Genomic DNA, 21,173 nt, shown 5'->3' with positions numbered 1-21,173 from the left:
ACAAAAAAAAGGTTTTCTTGTGCCTACATATTATTTTTGAGTGTAACCCTTAAACTTCGCTACAGTTACTGAGAATTTATAAATTCAAAATGGCCAAAATGGCGCTGATGAAATAAACCTGTAATAAAACCTGTATCCTTTCGAAATCTATTTGATGTTAAAGTTAGTTGCAATTGTTAAGTAAGAGTAATGCTGTCAATAAACTTTGATTGATGTAGAATACTAGGCATTCTTTTATGTCAAATTGTCCATAGAGTCTCGATCAATCAATAATGTAATGATATCGGATAAAATTCGTTGATCTGTTGAACTAACGGTTTTCGGATTATGGTTGTATCGACCATTGTTGCGAATCGAGGAACTACGGATCTTTTGACGTAAATGGTCATTTCTTTTTCAAATCGTCTATTCTGTTCTATTTGTATATCAGTTCATAAATTTTTATTGTTTTTGATAAAAGTAGTACTACAACAGTTAAAGGAATGTTTAGTTTTGAACATTAAGTTTAGAGGATTTTAGATTAAAGTTTAGATTTTCAATCCAAAGTAGTTAGCAAATGAATAGTTGGACTTAAATGAATAGTTGAATAAGTTGGACTTATGAATAACACACAACTGTGCATTTATTCTAGAGTCAGATCCATACAGCGTCAGTGTTTATTTGGTCGAAGTGTACTAATTCATTGGCAGATCTGATTCTAGTTGTTATGTACGACAAGACTACTGACGGACGTGACAGGACGAGGGCCCAGTTTAGAGGTTTCAACATCAACGATGTGCGGCTGGACCACCCTCCCAAAAAATAAAAAATAAAATAAAAAAAAAAAGAACTTTTCTAAAATTTTATTCTGAAAATAAATCAACTTAAAATTGAAATATAAAGCCCTATTCGATTTAAAATTCGCATCAACCTAAACCAGTGGTGAACAAAGTATGGCCCACGGGCCAAATGTGGCTGTGATTTTATAATTCTTGAAACTAAAATTTAGTTTATGTTTTATTGTGAACTATGAAGCATTTTTGGAAATGAGTTGTGAACGGTTATCAAAGTAATTATGCATAATTTTTATGGGCTGGGTCCCAAACTTTTTGCCTTCCTCACCTTACCGAGGAAAGGCTATAAAATCACTTGGAAATTAAACTTCTTAATTTGACGTCCTAGACCCACCTTAATGTATACCTATCGACTCAGAATCAAATTCTGAGCAAATGTCTGTGTGTGTGGTGGGATGTTGATCAAAAAATTGTCACTCGATTATCTCGACATTGGCTGAACCGATTTTGTCCGTTTTGGCGTCATTCGATCCGTCTTGGGGTCCCATAAGTCGCTATTGAAAATTATACAGTTTAGTTAAGTACTTCAAAAGTTATGCTAAAAAAACAATTTTGATTAAAGTTCAGAAGATTGTAAAAAGGGTGGTTTTTGTAAGAAAACCCGTCATGCTATACATTTTCAGAAAGGTATTTAAAAGACCTTTCCAACGCGTCCAAGACATTGAAGATCTGACAAATCTATCAAAAGTTATAAGCACTTAAGTGTTATTTATACGCTTTTTGGAGGCCGGATCTCAGATATTTTGATGAAAACGTTGTCCGGATCTCTCATGCAACCTATCGTTGGATAGGTATTCAAAAGAGCTTTGCAACGCTTCCTAAACATTGAAGATCTGACAACCCTATCAAAAGTTATAAACACTTCAGAGTTATTCATGCACTTTTTGTAGGCCGGATCTCAGATATTTTTATGGAAACGTTGTCCGGATTTCTCATGCGAACTATCGTAGGATGGGTATTCAAAATCCCTTTCTAACGCGTCCAAAACATTGAAGATCTGACAACCCTATCAAAAGTTATAAGCACTTAAGTGTTATTTACGCACTTTTTTGCATTTAAATGTGAGGAAGGCGCCAACCACCTAAGGGTGGATTAAGTAACGTTTTAACACTAAGAAACAATTCACCTCAGGATTCGAACTCGTTATAATTGGGTTACAATTTCGAGTGCGTAACATCTGATTCAAGCTGACCAAAATTCATTGAAATTTTATTGAAACTGGAGAAAAAAAAGTTTTTTTTTGCAATTCCGCTGTGAAACTGTCAACTTTTCCTGTACTTCTGGAGAAACGAAACGGCCTACTTTTCCCTATACCAAAAATAACAGAATGGAAAATTAAAACCTATCAATACCAGTGCTAAAAAGTTCTAATTTTCATCACTGAAATGGGTGCTGTAAAGTTGAACTTTTCAACACTAGTATCGAAAAGTAAAATGTGTGTTGAATGTTTGACATAAAATTCCATTCACGAAGCGTTTTTCGGAATTGTATAAAAATGTTGTAAGCAACTCGGTAAACCTCGTTGGATAAATGTACAACTCGTGGTGAATTTTTTTTCTAAATTAACGAAACTTTCTAAAACAGCATGGGAACCATCTGGAGCATTTATATTTTAAATTACTGCTATTTTTTCACAGCTTCCTGGAATCATCTTGATTATATTTATTATATTTATCATATTTATTATATTTATTCTATATACTATATTTATTATATTTATTATTTATCATTATTACAAAACTATATGCTTATTAGATAATACACTAAAGACTAACATTTACACTTAAAAACATCCAAATCATGTAATAAATTACGTATTCAATCATTTTCATCGGCCCGATGAAATTCCTCTAACCCCCATTTCAAACCACCCAAAAATATTTCGTTCACTTTTAAAAGTCGCATGGGTTCCCTGTACTTTTGCCACTAGTGAACAACAAAAACATCCCCTCCCAAATCCCCACGGGACTGTATGGGCGTAGCCTTGGAGCACAGTGTGGAAATTTACGTTCTTAGATATTCTTGGTTGTAGACAGCAATCAAATTGTCTAAGAATATTGAATTGACCATTGTGGCACCCCCTACAGCGTGGTGCAGACCCGTTATGCTATGCTATGCTAACTCGTGGTGAATTTTTTTTCTTTTTGCCACTTGTTGCATAAACTACTATTATTTTAAAAATAGAATAACCTATTTTTTCAAATATGAATCACCTCTTAAAAAATATTTTTACAAAAATAAATCAGTAAATTCACTTGGGATTCAGTTACAGGCCTGCCCAACGTCCGGCCCGCGGGCCGGATCCGGCTCGTGATGCCATTTTATCCGACCCACTACGACTTTTCAAAATAGATCTATGACTTGCCCTTAAGGCTGTTCATGAATAATTAAATAAATGAATTGATTGTCAGAATTAAAAAAAAAAAGCTTGAGATAATTTTTTTACATATTACAAGAACATTCTTCATGTTTGAATTTAATTTTTATGATTTCTTTATTAAAGAAATTTAAATTAAGTGTTTTTCTGTACGTTTTTAGACAACAGTTTTGTTTTCTAGCGCCATTTTTTAGTAAAAAAATATAAATTTGTTTTTTTAAACTAAAAAATGGCGCTAGAAATCAAATTTATCTATTTACAAAAATTGTGAAATTTATGAAAAAACTTGGATTGTTGTCTAAAAATGTACAAAAAGACACTAAATTTAAATTTTTTCATGCTTCGTTTACTTCAAATTGAAGTTTTTTTCTATTTTCTTTTTTTAAATAAATAAGTAAGCAAAAACTAACGTATTTTTCTAGAACAACTTTTCAGTGATAAAGTTAAAAAAAAAGCCTAAAAAAGCAAATTATTCATAGGGGTAAAAAAAATCGCTGCAAATATTTTTCAAATATTAAAAAACTTGAGACGTTAAGTTTCTTGACTTCAGAGAGCAAAAAATATATTTTTTCGTAAACTTTGAATTTCGAAGAATAACGAATGGAAAATGATTTTATTTTTTACACTTTTTAAAGAAAATCATATCAAGGAATTTAATTACAATCGTCAAAAACAATTGCTATTAAGTTTTAAACAAACTAATTTTTAAATAAGTCAAATAAACACATTATGAAAGTTATGTTTGTTTTTCATTCTTAATCAAGTTTTATGATTCTTATTTGCAACACTAGTTCTTTTATTTATTTACTGTAAAAAAACCCAATCATAAAAAAAAAACATTAAAAATTAGTTTACTTTTTCAACTTTTATCAAATATTAGTTCCGGCCCGAGACTGCTTCAGAAAAACCAGTTCTGGCCCGCAGGGCCGAAAGGTTGGGCACCCCTGAGTTAAAGACCTTTTGACGTTTTCATTATATTTGTGAAATAACAATTGTCTTCAGCCACAAAAATATGATCATGAAAATTGCATTTTTTATAGATTCAAATGACGTTATTTTTTTTAATATAAGCAATTTTTCACATTTGGCCGTAAGCTTATGTGGGCTTCAAATTTGGTCCGCCGTTCAAAAACTTTGAGCACCCCTGGCCTAAACTCTAGCAAAAAAGTTGCTTTTTTATTCTAGTAAAAACATGAAAAGAATAAAAAAATAACTTTTTATAATGAAAATAAAAATAAAAAATCGGGATTTTTCATCAATCTATTTTATTTTGGAACAACATTGCCGAAGACACCAAATCGATCAGAAAATTCACTCTCAAGCAGACCTTGGGGTCACGCGGCTTTTGGCGAAGCATCAAATTGGTGCCAAGCATTTTGATAAATTCTCGCTTACTTTTTCAAAAGGTCCTATGTACATAAGAAAACCGTGGCGCATTGGTTGTTTTGAAAAAGTAATCTAGAATTGATGTTAACTTTCAATGATTGCTTCAATGAGTTTCAATTTTCTAATTGTAATTGGATACCTAAATATGATTAAGAAACACGTTTTTTTACATTTTATTTTTCAAATCAATATGAGCTGTATCGAAAATTTATTGTAGGACCTAATGGTTGGCTGAATATTTTCTCAGACTTCATAAAATCGATAATGATAGCAGGGATTTGTTTTTTTTCAAATTAATTTTTCAGATAAATACACAGAATTGAATGCTCAACCATGATAAATTTAGCTATAACTTGTTAGAAAATTTGATATTTTATAAGCTTGCATATTTTGATTTGATCTAGTATTAATTTGGTCTATAGAGACTACAACCTGGGGGTCGCAAAAGTGGATGGTTTGATTTTGATTGGCATTGGATTTCATTTCGGTGTAATTAGAAAAAATAAAAAATCTTCTTAAAAATTAAAAAAAATATAAGTATAATCCTTCAATATGCAGCGACAGAACCAAATTTCGTTAAAATCAACAAAAGATAATTCAAAATCCAGAGTAATTCATGATGATACTTATTTTAATGATAATAAAAAAATATGAAATATGAATATAAGATTTTTTTTTTTAATTTTTGGTGATATGCCCATACGATGCTTGAGAATATTTTTCATAATATTATTATTATTATTTTTGCAAATTATGTTTTGCATTAATTTTTCCAAGGGTATTTTTTTGATTTATTTTTAGTTTCTCATTACCAAAGCCATTTCGACGATTTAATTTAGAGGATTTAGACGATTTGGCGAAACAACACCTTGTGAAAATAACCAGCAGTTGTCCTTTTTCAAAACTTTAGTATTTTGAAAAAAAAAAAAAGCGTAGGAAGTGGCTTATATGCTGAAAATATTTCAAATGGCATTTTTTAAATTCAAGAATGTCAAAATTTCAAAAGAAAAGAATACATTTTAATATTAATTTTCTTTCGGATGGTGAAGTAAAACGTCGGTCCCGGTTTCTCCTGTCTCGTCAGAGGCGCTGGAGCAGAAATCCCACGTTAGAGGAAGGCCATGCCCCGGGGGGCGTAGTGCCAATAGTTTCATTAATTTTCTTTCAATTCTACTAAATTGAATAACTACGTGTAAATTTTTGCATGCATTTATTTATTTTTTATTTTCACTTTAACTTACTCACTATGTTACTGCTGGAAGAAATGCAAAACATAAAGACTTTTTTTTTTGTTAAAATCGTTCGTACAATCGTAATCAACTCGATTAGAATCTTTGCGTTAAAATTAATTGCTTGTTATATTCACTCAAAGAAAAAAAAAAAACGTAACGTAACGTAATATTAATGTATTTTTCTTACTCGTCGACACTCAAGCAGTATGGTATTGGTAGTTTTGCGGGTAGTTGTAATATGGCTTACTTCCGGCTGGCGAAAGTAAAAGTTATCACAATTTATTATTGGTTTTTTTAACAACACTCGTCTCTTACAAATTTTTTAATCGTTAAGCGTTTAAATTTTAACGTTTGACTTTCTACGAAACACACTTCGTAAAATCTCGACTGACCGTTAACAAGTGGACTTTGTGGGGGGAGGGGTAAAATTTAGCTTTTCGAAAAGCATTGCGTTCAGTCTTGCTGATTTTGTACTAGGAGACAACCCTGTGTTTTGCTTTCAAACCTGGGGGCAGAGTTCACTCTAGTGGGTGTGGCCACATTCGCTGGTGGTGGCGCAGGAGGAGGAGGTCACGTGGATTTCAGCTGGGCTTGATTCTTCTTCCTTGCTCTCTTTTAACACTGAGTCGGTTGGGGGAACATCCGGAGCCGGCTTCTGCACTTCCATCGGAATCTGCTCCGATCCTTCCGGGTGGGAGTGGGAGTGACCGTGGCAGGACGAGTGACCACTCGTCACGACGGCCGTCAACTGGTCGGACTTTTTCGCTTGGTCCTTGTCCACGATACGATTGCAGCAGTGCCGATCGAGACAACCTGCGCCGCGGCACTGCATCAGACACGTGTCCTTGACCGCGGCGGTGTCCTGGGCGCTGGTCGCACTCACCGGGGGAGCGGCCAACAGAGGCAGAACCGGCTGCTTGGAGGCGAATTCCGGCTGGATCGTGACCTGGTTGATGCCCATGTCGTGGAAAAAGTCAATCAGCTGGTCGTTGATCACGGAGTAGACCTGGAAAGGAAACATCCAGAAATTAGCATGGTTTTTCTAAGTTGAAACCAGCAGAACATCCCCTAACCTTGGGGTTCTCGAAGATCACGTGCGCCGTCGAGACGTACTTGTTCGAGCTGAGCTGCCAGATGTGCAGATCGTGCACGCTCACGATGTCCGGGAAGGTTTTGAGCATCGTGCGCTCGAAGATCTCGATGTCGATCGTGTCCGGGATGGTCTGCAGCAGGATCATGCCCGATTCCTTCACTGGAAGACAGGGAATAATGTATTTTGTTATTATAATCTCAATAAAATACAATAAATTCTACACTGAAATAAAAAAAGTACCAAATTCCTAAATTCTAGGAATTTTGGCTCCTTTCCTTATTTAGTAATTGAGTTTTTTGGATTACTTTATAAGAAAAGGAGGCAAAATTCCTAGCATTTAGGAATTCGATACTTCTTTTTATTTCAGTGTATCTATTTTAAATGGAGAAGGATTGAACATCACTCACGCTCCATCGTTCAAAATTCAAAATTGCAGATATTTCTAATTAAGCTCATCACTCATCTGATAAGTCAAATATGATTCAAAATTTGTTTTCATATTTTTCTAACAATCAGCCAAAACGAGTCAAACCTTTTGAAAGTAAAATGTACATTTTTATTTAACTTCATTTTTTTAGTTGCCCCGCTTAAAAAAAAAAAATCTATACATTTCAACAAACTTTACCCCCTATTATAAATTTTTTTGTTGGGAAAAATGCCAACTTTTGAGCTAAAGAGCATGACTTATTATTAAACTAAACATCTATGTCAGCTGTCCATTGCAGCTATAATTACATGAAAATTTTCACAAAATATGTATTTTTCCAGAATGTTGATAAAAATGCAATGATTCTAAAAAAAAAATACTAAAAAAATTGTTATTCAAATATGGGTATCCGGATTTTTTCATACATTTTAAAAGTAATATTTTTTTTAAACGCTCAAAATTTTCACAAAACTACGTATTTTAGAAAAAAAATTGGTTTGTATGAACCTTCGGATAATTGAATCACAAACAAAAAAAAAATGTTTTCGTATTTTTTTATTTTCTTACTTTTAACATCAAATTTGAATTTCTGCGACCCCATTTTCAGTGTTGGTGTTTTCACGCTCTCGCGAGAAAAATTCCATCGATTGAAGTTACACCTCTATACCATCGCCTGGTTCGCCTTCATAAGCCTGATAAACAAATTGCTAGCTTGGGACGAACGGCTAGCACGAGGCGCTCGCGGCGAGAGCGAGAACGCGAACGAAAATGCGAGCGCGAGCGAGCAGAGAAAAGTACTACAAGTTCGCTCCCTTGCTCGCGAGCGAGAAATGCTTTGCTTCTTCTCGCTCGAATTCCAACACTGCCCATTTCAGTCAAATTTGAATGGTTGACTGCCTATAAATTTTTTAACAATGCTTATTTTCAATATTTCATCACCGCCATGTTGACCGCCATCCAAACATTCTAAATCACTTTAGAGTAGTTTAGGGGTCATACTTTAGCTCAACAATAAAAAAAATAAATACAAGGAAAAAAAATTGTTTTTCTCATGATTCGATTATCCGAAGTGATTTTTTCCAAGGACTTCTGATAATCATGTCTGGACTGTATGGGTATCAAATAATCGGAAATTTTTCATACATTTCGAAAGTTCTAACAAATTTTCACAAAACTACATATTTTCGAACAAATACTCATTATTTCAGTTTTTACCAAATGATCGGAATTTTTCATGCATTTCGAAAATATTAAAAAATTTTTTTTGAAAATGCTAAAAAAATCATAAAACTACGTATTTTCGAAAATATACTCAAAACTTCAATTTTTTCAATATGAGTCTCAAATAATTGGGATTTTTCAAACATTTCAAAATTTAAAAAATTGAATTTACTGAATATTTTCATAAAACTAAGTATTTTTTTCGAAAATGCGTAGTTTTGTATAAAAATTGATTATTTAAAAAAAAATTCACAACTATCAAAATGTATGAAAAAATCCCGATGACTTGATACCCCTATTGTAAAATACTGAAATTTTGATATTTTTTAAAATATGTAGTTTTATGTTTTTTTTTAGTATTTAAAAAATGTGTTATTATTTTCGAAAGGCATGAACAAATCCCGATCATTTAAGACCCAGAATATAAATGACTAAAATTTTGAGTATTTTTTTTTTGATAATTCGTTGTTTTGTGAAAATTTTCTATATTTAAAAAAATGTTATTATTATAAAAAAACTAACTTAATCCACCTATGTGGTTGGAGCCTTCCTCACAACAATGGCTGTACACAAGTTTCATCTATTTTTTAGATCCGGCTTCCAAAAAGTACATCAATATCACTTAAGTGGCCATATCTCGAGACAGGGTTGCCAGATGTTCAATGTTTTAGACTCGTTGGAAAGGTATTTTGATAACCTAACCAACGTTGGGTCGAATGATGGACCCAGACATAGTTTACATACATTTAAGTGAGATCCGGCTTCAAAAAAGTACATCAATATCACTTAAGAGGCCATATCTCGAGACAGGGTTGCCATATCTTCAATGTTTTAGACTCGTTGGAAAGGTCTTTTGATAACCTAACCAACGTTGAGTCGGATGATGGACCCGGACATAGTTTACATACATTTATGTGAGATCCGGCTTCAAAAAAGTATATCAATATCACTTAAGTGGCCATATCTCGAGACAGGGTTGCCAAATGTTCAATGTTTTAGACTCGTTGGAAAGGTATTTTAATAAGCTAACCAACAATAGGTCGGATGGTGGATCCGGACATAGTATACATACATTTAAGTGAGATCCGGCTTCAAAAAAGTACATCAATATCACTTAAGTGGCCATATCTCGAGACAGGGTTGCCAGATCTTCAATGTTTTAGACTCGTTGGAAAGGTATTTTGATAAGCTAACCAACAATGGGTCGGATAGTGGATCCGGACATAGTTTACATATATTTAAGTGAGATCCGGCTTCAAAAAAGTACATCAATATCACTTAAGAGGCCATATCTCGAGACAGGGTTGCCAGATCTTCAATGTTGTGGACTCGTTGGAAAGGTATTTTGATAACCTAACCAACGATGGGTCGGATGATGGACCCGGACATAGTTTACATACAGTTAAGTGAGATCCAAATATATGTGAAAACACATTTTTATACATAACTTTTGAACTACTTATCGAAACTTCAATCTGTATTAAACTCGATCTATGGGACCCTAAACCAAGTCGAATGCAACAAGTTCGGGTCAAATCGGTTCAGCCAGTGCCGAGAAACATGAGCTAGTTTTTTGGTCACATACATACATACACACACACATACACACACACATACACACACACATACACACATACATTTGTTCAGTTTTCGATTCTGAGTCGATATGTATACATGAAGGTGGGTCTACGACGTTTTTATATGAAGTTCATTTTTAGAGCAGGATTATAGCCTTACCTCAGTGAGGAAGGCAAAAATATATGAAAAAATCCCGATCATTTGATACCCATATTGTAAAATACTGAAATTTTGATATTTTTTTTGAATACGTAGATTAATGATTTTTTTTAGTATTAAAAAATATGTTATTATTTTCGAATGGCATGAACAAATCCCGATCATTTTAGACCCATAATATAATAGCCTAAAATTTGGAGTATTTTTTTTGAAAATTCGTAGTTTTGTAAAAATTTTCAATATTTAAAAAAAATTATTATTATAAAAATATATATGAAAAAACCCGATCATTTGATACTTATATTGTAAAATACTGAAATTTTTTAAAAAATGTGATATTATTTTCGAATGGCATGAACAAATCCCGATCATTTTAGACGCATAATATAAAAGCCTAAAATTTTGAGTATTTTGCCTTCCTCACTGAGGTAAGGCTATAATCCTGCTCTAAAAATGAACTTTTTATTAAAAGCTCAAAGACCCACCTTCATGTATACATATCGACTCAGAATCGAAAACTGAACAAATGTCTGTGTGTGTGTATGTGTGTATGTATGTGTGTGTGTATGTGTGTGTGTATGTATGTATGTGACCAAAATTCTCACTGAGTTTTCTCAGAACTGGCTGAACCGATTTTGACCAAACCAGTTGCATTCGACTTGGTTTAGGGTCCCATACATCGCTATTGAATTGTTTGAAGTTTCGATAACTAGTTCAAAAGTTATGTATAAAAATGTGTTTTCACATATATCCGGATCTCACTTAAATGTATGTAAACGATGTCCGGATCCATCATCCGACCTATCGTTGGTTAGGTAATTAAAAGACCTTTCCAACGAGTCCACAACATTGAAGATCTGGCAACCCTGTCTCGAGTTATGACCACTTAAGTGATATATTTGTACTTTTTTGATGCCGGATCTCACTTAAATGTATGTAAACGATGTCCGGATCCATCATCCGACATATTGTTAGTTAGGTAATTGAAAGACCTTTCCAACGAGTCCACAACATTGAAGATCTGGCAACCCTGTCTCGAGTTATGACCACTTAAGTGATATATTTGTCCTTTTTTGATGCCGGATCTCACTTAAATGTATGTAAACGATGTCTGGATCCATCATCCGACATACCGTTGGTTAGGTAATTGAAAGACCTTTCCAACGAGTCCACAACATTGAAGATCTGGCCACCCTGTCTCGAGTTATGACCACTTAAGTGATATATTTGTACTTTTTTGATGCCGGATCTCACTTAAATGTATGTAAACGATGTCCGGTTCCATCATCCGACATATCGTTGGTTAGGTAATTGAAAGACCTTTTCAACGAGTCCACAACATTGAAGATCTGGCAACCCTGTCTCGAGTTATGACCACTTAAGTGATATATTTGTACTTTTTTGATGCCGGATCTCACTTAAATGTATGTAAACGATGTCCGGATCCATCATCCGACATACCGTTGGTTAGGTAATTGAAAGACCTTTTCAACGAGTCCACAACATTGAAGATCTGGCAACCCTGTCTCGAGTTATGACCACTTAAGTGATATATTTGTACTTTTTTGATGCCGGATCTCACTTAAATGTATGTAAACGATGTCCGGATCCATCATCCGACCTATCGTTGGTTAGGTAATTAAAAGACCTTTCCAACGAGTCCACAACATTGAAGATCTGGCAACCCTGTCTCGAGTTATGACCACTTAAGTGATATATTTGTACTTTTTTGATGCCGGATCTCACTTAAATGTATGTAAACGATGTCCGGATCCATCATCCGACATATTGTTAGTTAGGTAATTGAAAGACCTTTCCAACGAGTCCACAGCATTGAAGATCTGGCAACCCTGTCTCGAGTTATGACCACTTAAGTGATATATTTGTCCTTTTTTGATGCCGGATCTCACTTAAATGTATGTAAACGATGTCTGGATCCATCATCCGACATACCGTTGGTTAGGTAATTGAAAGACCTTTCCAACGAGTCCACAACATTGAAGATCTGGCCACCCTGTCTCGAGTTATGACCACTTAAGTGATATATTTGTACTTTTTTGATGCCGGATCTCACTTAAATGTATGTAAACGATGTCTGGATCCATCATCCGACATACCGTTGGTTAGGTAATTGAAAGACCTTTCCAACAAGTCCACAACATTGAAGATCTGGCAACCCTGTCTCGAGTTATGACCACTTAAGTGATATATTTGTACTTTTTTGATGCCGGATCTCACTTAAATGTATGTAAACGATGTCCGGATCCATCATCCGACATATCGTTGGTTAGGTAATTGAAAGACCTTTTCAACGAGTCCACAACATTGAAGATCTGGCAACCCTGTCTCGAGTTATGACCACTTAAGTGATATATTTGTACTTTTTTGATGCCGGATCTCACTTAAATGTATGTAAACGATGTCCGGATCCATCATCCGACATACCGTTGGTTAGGTAATTGAAAGACCTTTTCAACGAGTCCACAACATTGAAGATCTGGCAACCCTGTCTCGAGTTATTACCACTTAAGTGATATATTTGTACTTTTTTGATGCCGGATCTCACTTAAATGTATGTAAACGATGTCTGGATCCATCATCCGACATACCGTTGGTTAGGTAATTGAAAGACCTTTCCAACGAGTCCACAACATTGAAGATCTGGCAACCCTGTCTCGAGTTATGACCACTTAAGTGATATATTTGTACTTTTTTGATGCCGGATCTCACTTAAATGTATGTAAACGATGTCCAGATCCATCATCCGACATACCGTTGGTTAGGTAATTGAAAGACCTTTCCAACGAGTCCTCAGCATTGAAGATCTGGCCACCCTGTCTCGAGTTATGACCACTTAAGTGATATATTTGTACTTTTTTGATGCCGGATCTCACTTAAATGTATGTAAACGATGTCCGGATCCATCATCCGACATATCGTTGGTTAGGTAATTGAAAGACCTTTCCAACGAGTCCACAACATTGAAGATCTGGCAACCCTGTCTCGAGTTATGACCACTTAAGTGATATATTTGTACTTTTTTGATGCCGGATCTCACTTAAATGTATGTAAACGATGTCTGGATCCATCATCCGACATACCGTTGGTTAGGTAATTGAAAGACCTTTCCAACAAGTCCACAACATTGAAGATCTGGCAACCCTGTCTCGAGTTATGACCACTTAAGTGATATATTTGTACTTTTTTGATGCCGGATCTCACTTACATGTATGTAAACGATGTCCGGATCCATCATCCGACATATCGTTGGTTAGGTAATTGAAAGACCTTTTCAACGAGTCCACAACATTGAAGATCTGGCAACCCTGTCTCGAGTTATGACCACTTAAGTGATATATTTGTACTTTTTTGATGCCGGATCTCACTTAAATGTATGTAAACGATGTCCGGATCCATCATCCGACATACCGTTGGTTAGGTAATTGAAAGACCTTTCCAACGAGTCCACAACATTGAAGATCTGGCAACCCTGTCTCGAGTTATTACCACTTAAGTGATATATTTGTACTTTTTTGATGCCGGATCTCACTTAAATGTATGTAAACGATGTCTGGATCCATCATCCGACATACCGTTGGTTAGGTAATTGAAAGACCTTTCCAACGAGTCCACAACATTGAAGATCTGGCAACCCTGTCTCGAGTTATGACCACTTAAGTGATATATTTGTACTTTTTTGATGCCGGATCTCACTTAAATGTATGTAAACGATGTCCAGATCCATCATCCGACATACCGTTGGTTAGGTAATTGAAAGACCATTCCAACGAGTCCTCAGCATTGAAGATCTGGCAACCCTGTCTCGAGTTATGACCACTTAAGTGATATATTTGTACTTTTTTGATGCCGGATCTCACTTAAATGTATGTAAACGATGTCCGGTTCCATCATCCGACCCATCGTTGGTTGGGTAATCAAAAGACCATTCCAACGAGTCCAAAACATTGAAGAATTGGCAACCCTGTCTCGAGTTATTACCACTTAAGTGATATATTTGTACTTTTTTGATGCCGGATCTCACTTAAATGTATGTAAACGATGTCTGGATCCATCATCCGACATACCGTTGGTTAGGTAATTGAAAGACCTTTCCAACGAGTCCACAACATTGAAGATCTGGCAACCCTGTCTCGAGTTATGACCACTTAAGTGATATATTTGTACTTTTTTGATGCCGGATCTCACTTAAATGTATGTAAACGATGTCCGGATCCATCATCCGACATACCGTTGGTTAGGTAATTGAAAGACCTTTCCAACGAGTCCACAACATTGAAGATCTGGCAACCCTGTCTCGAGTTATTACCACTTAAGTGATATATTTGTACTTTTTTGATGCCGGATCTCACTTAAATGTATGTAAACGATGTCTGGATCCATCATCCGACATACCGTTGGTTAGGTAATTGAAAGACCATTCCAACGAGTCCACAACATTGAAGATCTGGCAACCCTGTCTCGAGTTATGACCACTTAAGTGATATATTTGTACTTTTTTGATGCCGGATCTCACTTAAATGTATGTAAACGATGTCCAGATCCATCATCCGACATACCGTTGGTTAGGTAATTGAAAGACCATTCCAATGAGTCCTCAGCATTGAAGATCTGGCAACCCTGTCTCGAGTTATGACCACTTAAGTGATATATTTGTACTTTTTTGATGCCGGATCTCACTTAAATGTATGTAAACGATGTCCGGTTCCATCATCCGACCCATCGTTGGTTGGGTAATCAAAAGACCATTCCAACGAGTCCAAAACATTGAAGAACTGGCAACCCTGTCTCGAGTTATTACCACTTAAGTTATATCTGTGTACTTTTTTGATGCCGGATCTCACTTAAATGTATGTAAACGATGTCTGGATCCATCATCCGACATACCGTTGGTTAGGTAATTGAAAGACCTTTCCAACGAGTCCACAACATTGAAGATCTGGCAACCCTGTCTCGAGTTATGACCACTTAAGTGATATATTTGTACTTTTTTGATGCCGGATCTCACTTAAATGTATGTAAACGATGTCCGGATCCATCATCCGACCCATCGTTGGTTAGGTAATTGAAAGACCTTTCCAACGAGTCCACAACATTGAAGATCTGGCAACCCTGTCTCGAGTTATGACCACTTAAGTGATATATTTGTACTTTTTTGATGCCGGATCTCACTTAAATGTATGTAAACGATGTCCGGATCCATCATCCGACATACCGTTGGTTAGGTAATTGAAAGACCTTTCCAACGAGTCCACAACATTGAAGATCTGGCAACCCTGTCTCGAGTTATTACCACTTAAGTGATATATTTGTACTTTTTTGATGCCGGATCTCACTTAAATGTATGTAAACGATGTCCAGATCCATCATCCGACATACCGTTGGTTAGGTAATTGAAAGACCATTCCAACGAGTCCTCAGCATTGAAGATCTGGCAACCCTGTCTCGAGTTATGACCACTTAAGTGATATATTTGTACTTTTTTGATGCCGGATCTCACTTAAATGTATGTAAACGATGTCCGGTTCCATCATCCGACCCATCGTTGGTTGGGTAATCAAAAGACCATTCCAACGAGTCCAAAACATTGAAGAACTGGCAACCCTGTCTCGAGTTATTACCACTTAAGTGATATATTTGTACTTTTTTGATGCCGGATCTCACTTAAATGTATGTAAACGATGTCTGGATCCATCATCCGACATACCGTTGGTTAGGTAATTGAAAGACCTTTCCAACGAGTCCACAACATTGAAGATCTGGCAACCCTGTCTCGAGTTATGACCACTTAAGTGATATATTTGTACTTTTTTGATGCCGGATCTCACTTAAATGTATGTAAACGATGTCCGGATCCATCATCCGACATATCGTTGGTTAGGTAATTGAAAGACCTTTTCAACGAGTCCACAACATTGAAGATCTGGCAACCCTGTCTCGAGTTATGACCACTTAAGTGATATATTTGTACTTTTTTGATGCCGGATCTCACTTAAATGTATGTAAACGATGTCCGGATCCATCATCCGACATACCGTTGGTTAGGTAATTGAAAGACCTTTCCAACGAGTCCACAACATTTAAGATCTGGCAACCCTGTCTCGAGTTATTACCACTTAAGTGATATATTTGTACTTTTTTGATGCCGGATCTCACTTAAATGTATGTAAACGATGTCTGGATCCATCATCCGACATACCGTTGGTTAGGTAATTGAAAGACCTTTCCAACGAGTCCACAACATTGAAGATCTGGCAACCCTGTCTCGAGTTATGACCACTTAAGTGATATATTTGTACTTTTTTGATGCCGGATCTCACTTAAATGTATGTAAACGATGTCCAGATCCATCATCCGACATACCGTTGGTTAGGTAATTGAAAGACCTTTCCAACGAGTCCTCAGCATTGAAGATCTGGCCACCCTGTCTCGAGTTATGACCACTTAAGTGATATATTTGTACTTTTTTGATGCCGGATCTCACTTAAATGTATGTAAACGATGTCCGGATCCATCATCCGACATATCGTTGGTTAGGTAATTGAAAGACCTTTCCAACGAGTCCACAACATTGAAGATCTGGCAACCCTGTCTCGAGTTATGACCACTTAAGTGATATATTTGTACTTTTTTGATGCCGGATCTCACTTAAATGTATGTAAACGATGTCTGGATCCATCATCCGACATACCGTTGGTTAGGCAATTGAAAGACCTTTCCAACAAGTCCACAACATTGAAGATCTGGCAACCCTGTCTCGAGTTATGACCACTTAAGTGATATATTTGTACTTTTTTGATGCCGGATCTCACTTAAATGTATGTAAACGATGTCCGGATCCATCATCCGACATACCGTTGGTTAGGTAATTGAAAGACCTTTTCAACGAGTCCACAACATTGGAGATCTGGCAACCCTGTCTCGAGTTATGACCACTTAAGTGATATATTTGTACTTTTTTGATGCCGGATCTCACTTAAATGTATGTAAACGATGTCCGGATCCATCATCCGACATACCGTTGGTTAGGTAATTGAAAGACCTTTCCAACGAGTCCACAACATTGAAGATCTGGCAACCCTGTCTCGAGTTATGACCACTTAAGTGATATATTTGTACTTTTTTGATGCCGGATCTCACTTAAATGTATGTAAACGATGTCTGGATCCATCATCCGACATACCGTTGGTTAGGTAATTGAAAGACCTTTCCAACGAGTCCACAACATTGAAGATCTGGCAACCCTGTCTCGAGTTATGACCACTTAAGTGATATATTTGTACTTTTTTGATGCCGGATCTCACTTAAATGTATGTAAACGATGTCCGGATCCATCATCCGACATATCGTTGGTTAGGTAATTGAAAGACCTTTCCAACGAGTCCACAACATTGAAGATCTGGCAACCCTGTCTCGAGTTATGACCACTTAAGTGATATATTTGTACTTTTTTGATGCCGGATCTCACTTAAATGTATGTAAACGATGTCTGGATCCATCATCCGACATACCGTTGGTTAGGTAATTGAAAGACCTTTCCAACAAGTCCACAACATTGAAGATCTGGCAACCCTGTCTCGAGTTATGACCACTTAAGTGATATATTTGTACTTTTTTGATGCCGGATCTCACTTAAATGTATGTAAACGATGTCCGGATCCATCATCCGACATATCGTTGGTTAGGTAATTGAAAGACCTTTTCAACGAGTCCACAACATTGAAGATCTGGCAACCCTGTCTCGAGTTATGACCACTTAAGTGATATATTTGTACTTTTTTGATGCCGGATCTCACTTAAATGTATGTAAACGATGTCTGGATCCATCATCCGACATACCGTTGGTTAGGTAATTGAAAGACCTTTCCAACGAGTCCACAACATTGAAGATCTGGCAACCCTGTCTCGAGTTATGACCACTTAAGTGATATATTTGTACTTTTTTGATGCCGGATCTCACTTAAATGTATGTAAACGATGTCCGGATCCATCATCCGACATATCGTTGGTTAGGTAATTGAAAGACCTTTCCAACGAGTCCACAACATTGAAGATCTGGCAACCCTGTCTCGAGTTATGACCACTTAAGTGATATATTTGTACTTTTTTGATGCCGGATCTCACTTAAATGTATGTAAACGATGTCTGGATCCATCATCCGACATACCGTTGGTTAGGTAATTGAAAGACCTTTCCAACAAGTCCACAACATTGAAGATCTGGCAACCCTGTCTCGAGTTATGACCACTTAAGTGATATATTTGTACTTTTTTGATGCCGGATCTCACTTAAATGTATGTAAACGATGTCCGGATCCATCATCCGACATATCGTTGGTTAGGTAATTGAAAGACCTTTTCAACGAGTCCACAACATTGAAGATCTGGCAACCCTGTCTCGAGTTATGACCACTTAAGTGATATATTTGTACTTTTTTGATGCCGGATCTCACTTAAATGTATGTAAACGATGTCTGGATCCATCATCCGACATACCGTTGGTTAGGTAATTGAAAGACCTTTCCAACGAGTCCACAACATTGAAGATCTGGCAACCCTGTCTCGAGTTATGACCACTTAAGTGATATATTTGTACTTTTTTGATGCCGGATCTCACTTAAATGTATGTAAACGATGTCTGGATCCATCATCCGACATACCGTTGGTTAGGTAATTGAAAGACCTTTTCAACGAGTCCACAACATTGGAGATCTGGCAACCCTGTCTCGAGTTATGACCACTTAAGTGATATATTTGTACTTTTTTGATGCCGGATCTCACTTAAATGTATGTAAACGATGTCCGGATCCATCATCCGACATACCGTTGGTTAGGTAATTGAAAGACCTTTCCAACGAGTCCACAACATTGAAGATCTGGCAACCCTGTCTCGAGTTATGACCACTTAAGTGATATATTTGTACTTTTTTGATGCCGGATCTCACTTAAATGTATGTAAACGATGTCTGGATCCATCATCCGACATACCGTTGGTTAGGTAATTGAAAGACCTTTCCAACGAGTCCACAACATTGAAGATCTGGCAACCCTGTCTCGAGTTATGACCACTTAAGTGATATATTTGTACTTTTTTGATGCCGGATCTCACTTAAATGTATGTAAACGATGTCCGGATCCATCATCCGACATATCGTTGGTTAGGTAATTGAAAGACCTTTCCAACGAGTCCACAACATTGAAGATCTGGCAACCCTGTCTCGAGTTATGACCACTTAAGTGATATATTTGTACTTTTTTGATGCCGGATCTCACTTAAATGTATGTAAACGATGTCTGGATCCATCATCCGACATACCGTTGGTTAGGTAATTGAAAGACCTTTCCAACAAGTCCACAACATTGAAGATCTGGCAACCCTGTCTCGAGTTATGACCACTTAAGTGATATATTTGTACTTTTTTGATGCCGGATCTCACTTAAATGTATGTAAACGATGTCCGGATCCATCATCCGACATATCGTTGGTTAGGTAATTGAAAGACCTTTTCAACGAGTCCACAACATTGAAGATCTGGCAACCCTGTCTCGAGTTATGACCACTTAAGTGATATATTTGTACTTTTTTGATGCCGGATCTCACTTAAATGTATGTAAACGATGTCCGGATCCATCATCCGACATACCGTTGGTTAGGTAATTGAAAGACCTTTCCAACGAGTCCACAACATTGAAGATCTGGCAACCCTGTCTCGAGTTATGACCACTTAAGTGATATATTTGTACTTTTTTGATGCCGGATCTCACTTAAATGTATGTAAACGATGTCCGGATCCATCATCCGACATACCGTTGGTTAGGTAATTGAAAGACCTTTCCAACGAGTCCACAACATTGAAGATCTGGCAACCCTGTCTCGAGTTATTACCACTTAAGTGATATATTTGTACTTTTTTGATGCCGGATCTCACTTAAATGTATGTAAACGATGTCTGGATCCATCATCCGACATACCGTTGGTTAGGTAATTGAAAGACCTTTCCAACGAGTCCACAACATTGAAGATCTGGCAACCCTGTCTCGAGTTATGACCACTTAAGTGATATATTTGTACTTTTGTGATGCCGGATCTCACTTAAATGTAAATAAACGATGTCCGGTTCCATCATCCGACCCATCGTTGGTTGGGTAATCAAAAGACCATTCCAACGAGTCCAAAACATTGAAGAACTGGCAACCCTGTATCGAGTTATTACCACTTAAGTTATATCTGTGTACTTATTTTTCTGGATCTAAAAAAATAGCTGAAGTATGTGTCCAAACCATTACCCATTGTTGGTAAAAAGTGAGGAAGGCTCCAACCACATAGGTGGATTAAGTTAGTTTTTTTTTGAAAATTCGTAGTTTTGTGAAAAATTTCAATATTTTAAAAAACGTTTTTGTTATAGAAATGTATGAAAAAATCCCGATCATTTGACACCCATAAAACAATGATCTTGAGATTTTTTTTTCAAGAAAAAAAATGCATTTTATAAATACAGGAAAAATATTGTTGTGAAAATTTTCATGTAATTATAGTTGCAATGGATAGCTGATATCATCCCGATTCGAAAACACATTGTTTTTAAAGTTTGGATTATTTTTCTTAGGATTATAGCCAAATCCCATAAGCTCTGTGCTTCAGTTGTGCACGCCTCAGTGTTGCATCCCCCAAATGCGATGCTAAACCGAGGCATGACTGTAGGAAAATCAAAACATCTAGCCGCATAATGTTTTGAGCATCATTTTTAGTACCATATTTTGGGAAAATGTTGGGAAACTATCTAAGAACCATTCTACGTTAAAAGTTTTACAATGTTATTTAAATTGTTTTTTTATAATGAAATTGCGAG

At 36.3% G+C, this 21,173-nt stretch overlaps 1 protein-coding gene across 2 annotated transcripts in view; it reads right to left on the bottom strand.

Annotated features, from left to right (window-relative positions):
- Positions 1-5,789: 5,789 nt before the first annotated feature.
- LOC120415851 (zinc transporter 10) overlaps positions 5,790-21,173 on the bottom strand; it is a 50,159-nt gene continuing 34,775 nt past the window's right edge. For both annotated transcript variants that reach the window (XM_039577487.2, XM_039577488.2), the window contains exons 5-6: positions 6,902-7,080; positions 5,790-6,834 (exon numbers count right to left, since the gene is read on the bottom strand). In XM_039577487.2, coding sequence (XP_039433421.1) covers positions 6,352-6,834; positions 6,902-7,080 — 662 coding nt within the window. In that variant the 3' untranslated portion in view covers positions 5,790-6,351. The remainder of the gene's footprint in view (positions 6,835-6,901; positions 7,081-21,173) is intronic.

This window comes from Culex pipiens, chromosome 2 (assembly GCF_016801865.2).
Source record: "Culex pipiens pallens isolate TS chromosome 2, TS_CPP_V2, whole genome shotgun sequence".
NCBI classification, from domain to species: Eukaryota; Metazoa; Arthropoda; class Insecta; order Diptera; family Culicidae; genus Culex; species Culex pipiens.
Note: the sequence above shows the minus strand (reverse complement) of the source record. Positions and strands in the feature narration are given on the sequence as shown.